This window comes from Panicum virgatum, unplaced genomic scaffold (genome assembly GCF_016808335.1).
Source record: "Panicum virgatum strain AP13 unplaced genomic scaffold, P.virgatum_v5 scaffold_183, whole genome shotgun sequence".
NCBI lineage: Eukaryota > Viridiplantae > Streptophyta > Magnoliopsida > Poales > Poaceae > Panicum > Panicum virgatum.
The window spans coordinates 327,501-340,579 of NW_024376262.1; the positions used below are offsets into that span (position 1 = coordinate 327,501).

The following is a 13,079-nucleotide window of genomic DNA, read 5'->3' on the forward strand; positions in this document are numbered from 1 at the left end:
CATCTGGTCGGACTAATGCGCACCGGCAATCCAATCCATAGTAGAAGTTCTTTACAGGTTTGGTTTTCCTTTCTGATCAATCGAATGGCTTTTACTAAACCTCAATTCATTCAATTAGCCTTGAGGCATAAAGAAAGCAAGGACGTAGCGTTCCATTACCGATCATGGTGGTATCGGAAGCACCCCTACTCCTCTGGTCTGTCCACCTTACCTTCTGGCGCACCTCTCCTAACTATTGCCCATTTATTAGAATATATTCTATATTCTTCAATATTTCTTTTTTTTGTGTGAAGTAAAAGAAGAAAAGGTCTAGACTCCGTATAGACGGAATCTAAGATAAGAACCTAACAGAAGTTTTTGTTTTAAAGTGTGCAGTGAAGGAAAGTGTGTCGGGGTAAAACTGGAATTGCAAGGTCATTCATTTCAGGTAGACCTGAGGGTGATAGATTTGGGAACATATGATGTAGTTCTTGGGATGGACTGGATGAGGACCATAAGCCCCTTTTATTGGGACAACAAGTCTTTGACCTTGTCGTTAAAAAGAGGACCAGACCAACTCATTCTTAAAGGAAGTTGTGGATTGAACATCTGGAAAAGAGATGCTATTTGTGTAGACAGAAGGGAAGAAAATGTAACCTTGCTCACGAAAGCCTTGCAACAACTATGCGGCTATAAGGGCACACATAAGCTTTCTCACCTCTGTGTGTGAATTGGGAATTTCACTTGTCAGGACTCAAGCTACTGCGGTTACCGGGGAGGCAAATCTACTTTTAAAAGGGCGGAAATCGCTATGTACTTACTTCTTCTTGCCGAATGGACAGTAGGAAACCACAGCTATCTTATGTAGTACTTCCTGCCGAAAGGACGGAATCACCTATTGTAACTACTGATTTACGAATTGACGAATGTATGAAAACAACCAAATTACCTGGTTATTCAACCAAAATTTTATACTTAGGACAAATTACCTGGTTATTCAACCAAAATGCCTTTCATTCATAACAAAGGAAATGGCACCGAAACAACTTATCTGCAACCCTGACACCAGCAAGCACGGGCAAATTGATAAGTCTGGCATTCCCAGCCCACCAAGCAAAGCCGGTGGTTTCTTGGTCACGACCAGCTAAAACGAAAGTTCCATTAAAGAGCGTTTCCACGTGGTAGAACCTCCTCAGGGAATATAAGATTTTCATGAGGCTGATCCTGAGCTGCCATCCACGCACGAATACCCTCGTTTAAAAGAATATTTTTGGTGTAGAAAGTCTCAAATTCAGGATCTTCCGCTGCACGGATTTCCTGGGAAACGAAGTCATAGGCACGTAGGTTCAGAGCCAGGCCAACTACGCCAATAGCACTCATCCATAAACCGGTGACGGGTACAAATAGCATAAAGAAATGTAACCAACGTTTATTGGAAAAAGCAACACCAAAGATTTGGGACCAAAAGCGGTTAGCAGTGACCATTGAATACGTTTCTTCAGCTTGAGTTGGGTTAAAAGCGCGGAAGGTATTTGCACCATCACCATCTTCGAATAGAGTGTTTTCTACGGTAGCCCCATGGATAGCGCATAGCAGAGCTGCGCCTAATACTCCGGCAACTCCCATCATATGAAATGGGTTCAACGTCCAATTATGAAATCCTTGGAAGAAAAGGATAAATCGAAAATGCAACCTTTCCCGTATAGAGCACATGGAAGAATCATGAGTCCTGTTCTATTACTCGACATGAGCAAACGTGGAGAAAAGCCAAGCTGACTGAATGAAATACCGCTGTTCACTCTGACTCCGGTTCGGTACCTACTCTATATCTGAAGATTGACCACAGCGTAATGCCTTACCGCTTTACACCTTGCTTTGAGTTCGATCCGCCTATTCACTGAATAGACTAAGTCAATCTCAAAACCCTTATTATGTAAATCTAAACTGAGCCTACTTGGACACGGGATTAGGAAATTCCACCCTTTTCCACCGGCTCCAGGACAAGAGGGTACCGAGGAGTATCGGCGACCCTGCACGAGAATAGAACCAATAGTTTTGTTTATTTGAATTCTTCCATTATCTATCAAAATAGGAAATCGAAATAGATATGCGAAGTGGTGCCCTTAAAAACTGGCATTATAGTATTCATCTGTAAATAAATCAGTTGTGTTGAGAAGCAGTTATAATTGTGGCAGCCAAACCTATGGATCCTGTTTTTACCTAATATGAAGCTGAATAAAAGGCGCCTTGTTCAGGAGGATCATCGTTGTTATTGCCTTGGTACCTCTTCTGCATCCACTATATGACTTGGCTCGAGCATCTTCTTGTGATCTTGATTGTTGAACACCTGTTTGCACTTAGCTTGATGTGATTTTTTTTGAGGCTCTGTATCTCCTCTTTTACGATAATCCGCAAACATTCCTTGAAAGAGGAAGTCCGCCACTAAGACTGCTTGCTTATCATGCGCTGATGAAGTTCGTACCACTGCTTGCTGTCGATGAGCTATGAATCCAGTCAGTCTGGAAAGCTAATCTATGGGAATAGAAAATACCCGTCTGAAGACCGAGCTACCACTTTCATAAACCCAGACATCTATTTAATTAGACGAAATAACAGGTTCTAATCAATGGAAGATCATAAATATAAGGACAGAAAGATCAATCAACCCAAGCATGATAGGGTGTTAAACTGTCTATAGAGTTGTGGTGAAGCAAGCTTGTGATGGTAAGATAGGAAATCAATAAAATCGCAATTGAATCTCTATTGAAATTGGAACAAGGGTAGAGGACTTTCCATCATACTCAAGCTAGATAGGTTCGGGAGGAGCCCAGGGTTAATTGCTTCTTCATATGTCGAGGGCTCTACCACTTGATTACAGGAATTTCTTTTTCTTACGGATATGACAAAAAGTAGGATGACCCACCTATCGATCAAAGTACTAGACTTATTATCAATCAACTCAATTGACACATTTATTCACCTCATCCTACAAAATAACTCACTGCCACTTTATCCTCAAAAGATTGGAGTGTGAAAAAGCACATCACCTCTTCATGAAACCTTTCCTAGTACCTTCGGACACTACAATAGGTAGAGAAATTTCCGTCTTTCTTAGCCATTATTATAAATTTCAAGTTGTTAAGCATTAACTTCCTGCACCTAACCTCCTCACACCAACTCCTTACAGATCGGGTCTTTAGGGCGGCTCACAACAACAGGGTGGTTTGACATCCTTTTCCTTTATAGTTAGCAGTTCGTTTTATTGTATCAAATGACTTGCCCAAGCTACCTTTCCGACTTGATGAACTAATCATCACAAGCAAGGGAATGAAAACAAGGCATCTTTTGCCCTAGTGAGAGATTTCTTTTTAGTAGCATAAACCGGTGCTAGCCCTATTACTGGCATATTAGGTAGTAGCCTAGCTAGCGCCCTTCAGTGCTATTAAGCATATCTTGACCCTTGCAAACCAACTGTACTTACCTTTTCCGTCAATATCTCGGTCCTCGAAAGCTTGGATCTTTGCTTACGCTTTTGAGTACATAATTAAGGAACTCGGCGGCGTACGCGCGGGAACTTGCCGCATCAAGGGATATTAATATACACTTTCTTGAACAACTCCAACGCAACAATGGCTTTCCTGCTACCGACTCAGACGGATGGATGACTCTATCTATATAAAGAGGCAATCGTGTCAGGAAGCGGGTTTTTCTTTGGCCAAACGGTACTTCGAACTTGGAACGAGCATGAAGAGATTAACGAGACTTCTTTCTCTTTTGAGTTTTTCTGGCGGACCGGTCGCGCAAGATCTTTGGTCTTCCCCCGGAACCGATGAAAAAGTGGGTCGCTTCTTATGGACTCGCTCAGAATGATTCTTCTCTATCTATAGTTCATGGCCTATTAGAAGTAGAAGGTGCTCTGGTGCAATCCTTACCGACAGAAAAAGATTGCACTCGGGTTGATAATAATCGAGTGCCATTACTTCGTCGGTCCGAACCAAGGAATCCGTTAGAAATGTTTTGAAATGGATATTGTTCTCTCTTTGATTAGGGATTGCTATATGAAAAGAAGTGGAGTTTGAAAAAGGGAACGGAATGGTCAAACCGGAACTGCTAGAGGAACGAATTTTCAATAGCATAACTTGGGCTCCTAGAATATGGGGCCCTTGGGACAATCTATTTGATTGCAGGGACAGGTACGCTGAATATGACTGGGGATTTTCCTATGGGTATTGGAGCGGGTCCAAGCAGATTAAAGAGGATGAGTTGTCAGAGACTGCTATTTATTCGAATTATTTCTGGTATATTTATCATAAAAAGGAGGAGGTGCAAGAGACTGATTCGGACTTCTTGCAGAGTGGAACAATGCAGTACCAGACACGAGATATATCTTTCAAAGAAGAAGGCTTTTTTCGAATAAGCCAATTGATTTGGGACCCTTCGGATCCATTCTTTTTCCTATTCAAAGATCAGGCCTTTGTCTCTGTGTTTTCACGTCGAGAATTCTTTGCAGATGAAGATGAAGAGATGGCAAAGCGGCTTAGTACCAGTACCTGGAGAAAAAAGCCTCCTAAACATATGGCTAGCAACTGGTTCACCAGGAGTACGCAAGAAAGGCAAAAGCACTACGAATTATTGATTTAGGAATGGGAATGGGCTAGAACCCTGGGTTCTTACTTATATAATTAATGGTCTTTTCATTCTAATACTCTATCCGAGAGTTCTCAGTATTTAGCAAAGCTGTTCCTATCTAACGGAAGGCTCCTGGATCAAATGACAAAGACATTGTTTGTGGAGAAAGAGGTGGCTTTTCCCGGATGAAATGAAACATTTGATTTGTGTAACAGGAGAAAGATTTCCCACTCCTTAGCCGTAAAGATATGTGGCCATGAAAAAGGGAGGGGAAAACGAGATGATTGCTTTGCCCAGTAAACTATGCTTGCTCTGATGACCTGGCCTTTCTCCCGTTAAAAGGTGGGTACCTTTCCCTAAATCCTTCTCCCGTGCATGCTATTCTCCTGTTCCCCCGAAGGGCGGTATCAATACGGCAACCCGAAAGCTCGTTATCAAAGTGGTCTCTTCTCAAAAGCTTATCTGCCAGATGAAAACAAGTTCGTAGTAACAGGGGGCAGCAGGTTGGATAAGGGTGCCAGTGAAGAAATCAAGAGAATATGCTTTGGAGTATTCATTGAAAGAAGTCTTCCTATAAGATAATCATCTTTCCTTTGTTTTGACATTCTTGATGTATTTTCCACGGACATCCTTCTATCTTTGTATCGGTAGCCTCTTCAAAGTATTGCTTTAAAGTTCCTCATGAAGACAGAGAACCAGCTGACTACTATAACTCCCCATCTCATCCTTCTGCTTAGACTGGCTTTCTCTCCCTCCTTTTCCTCCACTCTCCCGTTAACGAGGTCGAGTGCCAGCTTACCGCGGAGGATTAATGGGCAGTCGGGGTAGACCTTCTGGGGACGTGGATCCGGTGAATGACTAATAAGAAAGTGAGAGCACCCGGTTTGAATATTACGGTTCGATGGGAGATCTCGACCTGGGAGTCGGAACTTGGACCAGTATGGTAGCTGCATGGCGTTGATATCACTAGCTCGTACCAACTATATAGTATCGATAGACGGGCCTCTATCAACATGATAGCTTAGCCCTTGTATAGTATCGATTACCTGGCTTCTTTAGCACGGGTTTCGTCAGGGAAGTATTCCAGGCCAAATAGCTGAAGAGAAGATGGTTCGCGCTAAGGGTGACTAAAGGCAGAGAATTCTGTACGCCAAGAAGAAAAGAAAGTTTGTAGGGGTGAGAATTCACTTTCCCTTTTCTTGCCCCTATCCTTTTTGCTTTCGATAACTGGCGGATTCCTTTGTACTTGAAAGATTGAGAGGAAAGTCACTGCAGTGATACCAGCTAGGTTTGAGATTGACTTTGTCAATTCAGTGAATAGAATAGGCCCCCATACTTGCCCAGCCCACAGCAAGCATCAGTGGTGGTCACAAAACCTGCGCATTGTAATTCGATCATAATGTGAGTGCTTCCCTAAGGACAGCAGGCAATCTGAATGTAGTACTTATGATGCATTTGCTCACCATAGCGGTCACGGTTCTCTAGTATGTCCACAGACCCCTCGAAAGTATCACAATAACTGATCATTGAGTCTGGGTGCTGGCGGATGAACTCGCTGGACATGTATCTCAGGGCATAGTTGAACTCGATCACAACGTTGTTGATATATTCGATGCATTCCCCATTTTGGCTGCCATACTCCCAGAGGAAGTGAGGTGCACAGCCAACAGGAGGTAGGCCCATCAGTATGACCTTTCGAACATTGATATTGTAAAAATTCTGTGTAAAGCCATCATTGTCAGAAGGGAGCAGGAGATACACAACTCCTTTAGATATCAAAAGTTGCATAATAATCTGACAAGTAAAGAACTACATATGAAAAAAAAAAGGCATCACTGTAGTGAATTTTCGAAAAAAGAAAAGAACGGAAGCAATTGTTCCAATTTGCATCAGTATTTACATGAGATTATGGGATGGACATAATGGAAATTTCTACTAAAAAAAAGTGTTAGACAATACAACAAACTAATGGCATGCGCATCTTTAATCACCATGCATCACATGTTCTGCTTAAGATTCGATAATGGAAGATAAATTAGGCATAGAAAATCCAATTCAAATATCTAAAAATAAAAAGAAAAGAAAGAAGAGAACGAAAGGAGAACAGAACTTTGTATTTGGTAACTCTCCTGTAGTTATGTTTAACCTTGAATGCAATTTATAAATTCGACAGCAATAGTCCCTCGGACTCGAAAAGTAATAACGAAAATGGCTAATCCAATAGCAGATTCCGCAGCTGCCACTGTTGGAACTAATGAAGCAAATGATTGACCCATCATATCATCCAAAGAAACGGAAAATACCAAAAAGTTCAAATTGACAGCTAATAACATTGATTCAATTGGCATTGACATAATAAGAATATTTCGTCTATTAAGGAGGATTCCCCGAATACCTAAAATAGAGATGATCATAGAAAAAGTGAAATATTTTATAGGATCCGTTTCGGAAACATGGAATGTCAGAGAAATTCAAATTATGTGAGGCTTAGAAAGAAGTCCTGCGTAGAGTCCAGGGAGAGCCTATTTTTCTTTTTTCTCTAGTTACCCTTTTTCCTTCTCAAACAACGCGTTTGATTTCCTTCCTTATACCAAATTCCATCTTTCTCTTGCCGATCACATCCAAGGCATTTCGTCGGAATACATCCTGTCTTTTCACCTTTGTAGTCCTATGCATAGTCAGTACTATAGCCTCACTAGTCCTCGTCGAGGAATCTCCTTGCCGCCCTAGCCCTAGAAGTTTGAGATCGTGCCCGACCGTTTTGGAGTCTGTTCAGGAGCTCCTTCAGCGCCCGGGGATTGACGTCGGACTGGAGTCGGCTCAACATGAAATCAAGCATGGTGCGATAGTCTTCTTCACGGAGCTCCTCTCCATTCTTCAGAGTAATATCACGCAATGTGTCCAGAATCTGGGCGTGACAGGCGTGGGCCTTTTGTAGAGAACTTTCCTCTCAAAGAGAGAGAGGTCGTCCCTCCCAATCAAAAGAAGGAGGGTTCTGTTCTGCTTCCGCTGCCGCTCCAGGCATTGGAGCGGGAACCTGCGCTGGAGGGATTGGAGCGGGATTCGGATGCCGCTCTTGACTGACCACAGCTTCCGGGGGAGCGGTCTGCTCCCGGGATGCAGAGTCACAGTCAGCCAGAAATTGAATAGCTCTTCTTCCGAGTTAGTGGATCCGGAGGGAGGCATTGAAGGGCCTGGGTCCCCCATTCCGTCCCAGTCGGACTCGGAGCGAAGCATCTCCCAACAAGATTTGAAAAAATCATTATCCCCAACCTAGGGCTGGTCGAGTATGAAGAAAAGAGCTATATGGGATTCGGATTACCGAAATTGGATTTCCTTTTCGTGCCATATGTCGCTTAGACTTTACTTTTGCCCCTTTCTGCCCTTTCCTCTATTTGTTCTATAGGGTCTTCGTCTCCGTGTAAAAGCAAACTCTCCAAATTTATGACCAACCTTTCCTTCAGTGATCTTACAACGAACAGGAGTTTTTCCATTGTAAATGAGTACGGAGCAATCAACGAATTCCGGCGAAATAGAAGATCTACGTGACCAAATTTTCCTGCTCATCAGACTTTCTCTGTTCTTCTTTATTCTAAACAGGAAAGCATCAACAAAACTTCCCTTCCATATAGATCGTCGTGGCATGAACTAAATTCTGCGTTTCCCCACCCCCACTACTGCCCGAAATCCTGCTTTGGTGGGCTTCCCCCAAGGTGACACCGAAGGTCTACCTCCTTTCGTGCGCCCCTCACCTCCTCCATGAGGATGATCCACTGGATTCATTGCAACACCACGAACAATGGGGCGTCTGCCTAACCACCGGCTTTGTCCTGCTTTTCTAAGCTTACGTGCACCATGGTTGGGATTGGAAACTATACCAATAGTAGCTCGGCATCGGGAATCTATGAGTTTTTCAACACCCGATGGTAGCCGCACAAGACATTGTGGGGCTGGCTCCTTAATTATTATCGCATAAGTTCCTGCGGCCCGAGCCAGCTTTGCGCCTTGACCTGGATGACATTCAATATCATGTACCCATGTTCCCATACGTATATCAGCTAATGGTATGCTATTTCCTACTTTTTAATTTAGATTGAATATATCGTATCTATAAGCAGGGGGGCGTGGCCAAGAAGCAGCCAGCTGACTGCCCCCTTCAACCCGACCTTTATTCACTGTGCGAACAAGCTCTTGGAACCGAAGGTATGTATGAGCATTCTGGGCAGGTCGCAAGAAGCCGCTTTTAGAAGGTTTGGAGCAATCGCAATTTATCACCATATTACCCGCTTCCAATTGATGACTGGCTAATATATAAGTGTTGACCTAAGCCCCTGTGCAGTGGCTCGGCTCCCGAACCGTACGTGAGCAGCCTCGTACGGCTCTTCCTAAGAAGGTCGAAGCCCCTCTCTATAAAAAAGTTCGAAAAAGCCTTCGCCCTCCTATTCAACGGGGCTATTAGAGAAGCAGCTTCGTTCCTTGACTTCTTTGCTTTTTATTTTGGAAGGGTTTCGTTTCTGATACCGGCTTTCTTAGTTACGAGCTCACTTTCGCTGACTTCTTCCTTAGTGTAGTCTCGGTAAATACTTTAAGACTCCGTTCCTTAGCCTAGTATATATCCACAGCTGACGTGACTCCGTACCGACGCCTTTCCCTTTGTAGACGGATAAATGAGTCTGTAACCTTCGCTTTTCTCCTTTTACGAGCTGTTTTTCCAGTTCCTTAGTATTACTTAAAAAAAACCTACTCTGTCATTTCATAACCTTAGCCGAGCCGAGGCTAAGTGACTTCGTAACCTTAACGTACTTTTTTCATACTTTTTCCCATCAGGTCTAACGGGCTTTCGTCCCTTCGCCTATAGGCGGCGGCTTGGCTTCGCTATCGCTCATGACTTGGTATAGAAATCTCTCCGTGTAGTGTAGTGGTCGGCCTTCCCATCTCCATGCCTCCTTCCTTACTTTTCTTATAAGCCCTTGACTATGCAAATCTAAAGGACAGGGGGCTGTTCACCTTTGCTTTTGAAACTTAGCTAAAATTAAAAAAGAAAGAAAAACTCAAGACTCTAGTAAAGGCAAACGGGGCTCCCGGGACGTCTGGCAGAATGCTTGGCCTCCTGCGCCAGAAGCGACACCCGAAGGGTGAGCTTCTGGCGGTTAGCTTAACGTCAGTAGGCATTCTGGGCTGGAAGGAGGCAAGCAAATGAAGGGAGGCATGGAGGGCCAACTACAAGAAGCAAAGCTTTGTAGAAGCTTCTAGAGGCATGAAGGTAGGAAGGCCGACCACTACATAAAGCGTAAGCAAGCACTTGCCTTGGGAGCAAGCTACCTTTCTTTGATCCACTTTCCCGGGCAGGGAAGAGAACGAAAAAAGGCAAAAGATAGTGGCCGTGGTGGATTCGAGGATCTTACGCGGCGGAGCGAACTCTTCTATCGTCTTTAATTTCCTCTGGCGGCCGGGCAGCACCCCTTCGATCCATCGTACTAGAGCGATCCGAGAAGAACGATTAGGGTCATATTCGATCCTTTCCACAATGCCAATAGACGAAGTGCTTCGTTTTTTTCGCTGCAATCGCTTCGATCCACCCCCTCGGTGAAAAACTGTAATACGCCCGGAAGAATTCCTCCCTGCGGACTTCCCCGTACTCAAAGTGAAATGTCTAAGTGCTCTCCCCTTTAGGCTTTGTATCATTCTATCTCTCGTCATCACTCGATCAAACCTCTACTTCAATGGAAGCTCCTCCTACTACTCCTCCTTATCCTTCTCACTCGTCGTTTCGTTGGTCTTTTATTGGTCATTGATTGTTTAGCCTCTTTGACAAAGTTAGTAAGAAGAAAAAGTTCTATTATCTGTTCTTTAGTTGGTGATGGCAACGCAATCACTCGAGCTTTTGTCGGCCCAGGCCAGACTTTATTTTCAGGTTTTGCTTTAATGAGGGTCCGGATCCCCTGAGATGTTTTACCAACCAAGGCCAGAATGTCATAACCAAATGGACTCAACATTTCCAATGCTCGCCGGCAAACCGTGAAAGTAGTGGCGATGGGGCTCTTGATAGCTACAAGGAAGTCGTCCGCATAACGAGCATAGCGGATCAGGATGTAAACCCGTCGAACCTTTAGTCGAGACCAGCGAATGTGACTCCCACTCCGTCACTCTTGGAGCACCACATCCTACACTGACGAGTTCAGCCGAACACACAAAAACCAATTAAGCTAGCTAGAAGTGTAGATCTTACTTACAACCCACTTTACTGTTCCCTCTATCCTTCCATATTCCTAAACTCTCAGTTAACTTACTATCTGTTAGTCAGCTTACTGATCATGGTTGCCTTATTTCTTTTGATGCCTCTTCTTGCACTGTGCAGGATCCGTCTGATTGGTCTTGGCCATCGCCGTAATGGGGTTTCTCTGATGGATTATCTACATGTGCCTGCTCACTCTGCTACTGCTCTTACTAGTGTCTCTTCCTCCACTAGTAGTTTTTAAACTTGGCATCGACGCTTGGGCCACCTATGTGGTTCACGTCTTACTAGTCTTGTTCAGAGTGGTGTTTTAGGTCATGTTCCTAATCTAAGTTAGTCTCCTTGTGAAGCTTGTGTTTTGGGAAAGCATGTAAAGCTTCGTTTTCGTTCTAGTAACTCTAGGTCTATGTCACCTTTTGACTTAGTACACTCTGAGGGGACCTGCACCTTTGATTTCTAAAGGTAGCAATGGAATAGATAGAACATAATTTTGATTGATGATTTCTCTCGTTTCACTTGGGTTTACTTCATGCATGCTCGCTCTCAACACCTTGTAACCTGGTTTGGCAAACAGTCTTGACTCATCAAACGTAACCTACCCTGTTCCCTCGGCTGGCACGACATAGAACGGAACTGCAATTGGCTCGGCTGGATCCATTCCCTACTCATTCTAGTTTATAGTCAGGTTTGCGAGCTGCCTTGGGAAAGAGAAGAAGGGATCAAAAAAATAGCACCAGAATCTCATACATTGGTCCTGGTAAATCCTTTTTTTCAAAAAATCAATAGTATGAAATATTTCATGAACTTACTAAAACGAAAAGGTTCAGGAAGGAAAAAGGGATTACGCTATTTATATATATCTAATTTTTACCAATCCTACTTGAATTGCTATTTAACCATAAAAAGCTATTTCAATAGGAGTTCCAATTGTATAGTTAGAAAGAACATCACGAAAATATATTCTAAGTTTAAATCAAGGAGCGATTCGCAACAATCAGTAGTTATTCGTTTTGCTTTATTGTTAGTAAATCACTATTGGATTTTTTCTAGCAAAAAAGAAAAAATCTTAGTAATCAGTAATCGTTCTTGGATTCAAAGATTTTTCTTTGTCTATTTTACTTTTAGTCGAATTCCTAATTGTTTTAATTGTGTAATCTCCAATTATGGAGATTGGTAATCGACTCAAAGCAATTTTATTCTAATTCAATTCATGACGATCATAAGTAGAAAGTTCATATTCTTCAGTCATTGATAAACAGTTTTTTGGACAGTACTCAACACAGTTACCACAAAATATACAAACTCCGAAATCAATACTATAATTAAGCAATTGTTTCCTTTTAATATCCTTTTCAAATCTCCAATCCACAAGGGGTAGATCTATCGGGCATACGCGAACACATACTTCACAAGCAATGCATTTATCAAATTCAAAGTGTATTCGCCCCCGGAAACGCTCCGATGTAATTGCTTTTTCATAAGGGTAGTGAATCGTTATAGGTAAACGATTTGTGTGGGATAAGGTAATTATGAAACTTTGACCAATGTATCTTGCGGCGCGTATTGTTTGTTGACCATAACTAATGAACCCAGTTAGCATAGGGAACATATTCTAAATATATATGAAAAAGGTATGTTTCTTTCTCTTGTTTGAGAGAACTTTTGAAAATATTATTACTGTTATTGTATTATCTTATTTATAGTGAAACTAGTTGGGAAGAAGTTGTTAATAAGAGATTGCCCGGAGAAATAGGTAAAAGAAATTTCCATCCAAGATTTCATAACTGATCCATTCTCATCCTGGGTAAAGTCCATCTTATTGTGATAGAAATGAAGAGAAGAGGTAAGAGGAAATTATACAGGCTTGCCTACAATCCCTTTTCTTGTCAGAAAAGCAATTTCACCCCTAACTTAAGATGCTTACCTACCACTACTACTGGCTGGAGGCAATGGCTTTAGGATATGCCCTGACCGAGCTACGTATCTTTCCTATGGGCAAGACCCAAGGTGAAAAAAAAGTACTAGGAAGAAATGTGCTTTTTGTGCGTGCTTTTTTTCTAGCAAAAGCAAATAATCTTGCTGCAATAGAATTTTGAAAAAGCTTTAAAAGAAAAAGAGCAAAAAGGAAAAAGGAACTTCAAAATCCCGCCTCCTTGTTAGGAAGGAAAAGCCAGAAAGCAAGGAGGTTTGGTTTACGTATGGCGGAAGGTTACATTTTCCAGTCGGAACGACGGAG

At 42.6% G+C, this 13,079-nt stretch overlaps 1 protein-coding gene and 1 pseudogene across 1 annotated transcript; both read right to left on the reverse strand.

Annotated features, from left to right (window-relative positions):
* Nucleotides 1-1,124: 1,124 nt before the first annotated feature.
* On the reverse strand, nt 1,125-1,707 carry LOC120693841 (photosystem II D2 protein-like). The gene has a single exon (XM_039977058.1). It carries the CDS (start codon nt 1,690-1,692, stop codon nt 1,141-1,143), a length of 552 nt encoding a protein of 183 aa, XP_039832992.1. The 5' UTR covers nt 1,693-1,707; the 3' UTR covers nt 1,125-1,140.
* Nucleotides 1,708-7,139: 5,432 nt separating this feature from the next.
* Nucleotides 7,140-9,432, reverse strand: LOC120693868 (annotated as a pseudogene).
* Between the last annotated feature and the right edge of the window lie 3,647 nt (nt 9,433-13,079).

Bases quoted from the DNA above. Each gene is read 5' to 3' on its own strand.
- LOC120693841 (XM_039977058.1), bottom strand. From the start codon at position 1,692: ATGTGCTCTATACGGGAAAGGTTGCATTTTCGATTTATCCTTTTCTTC.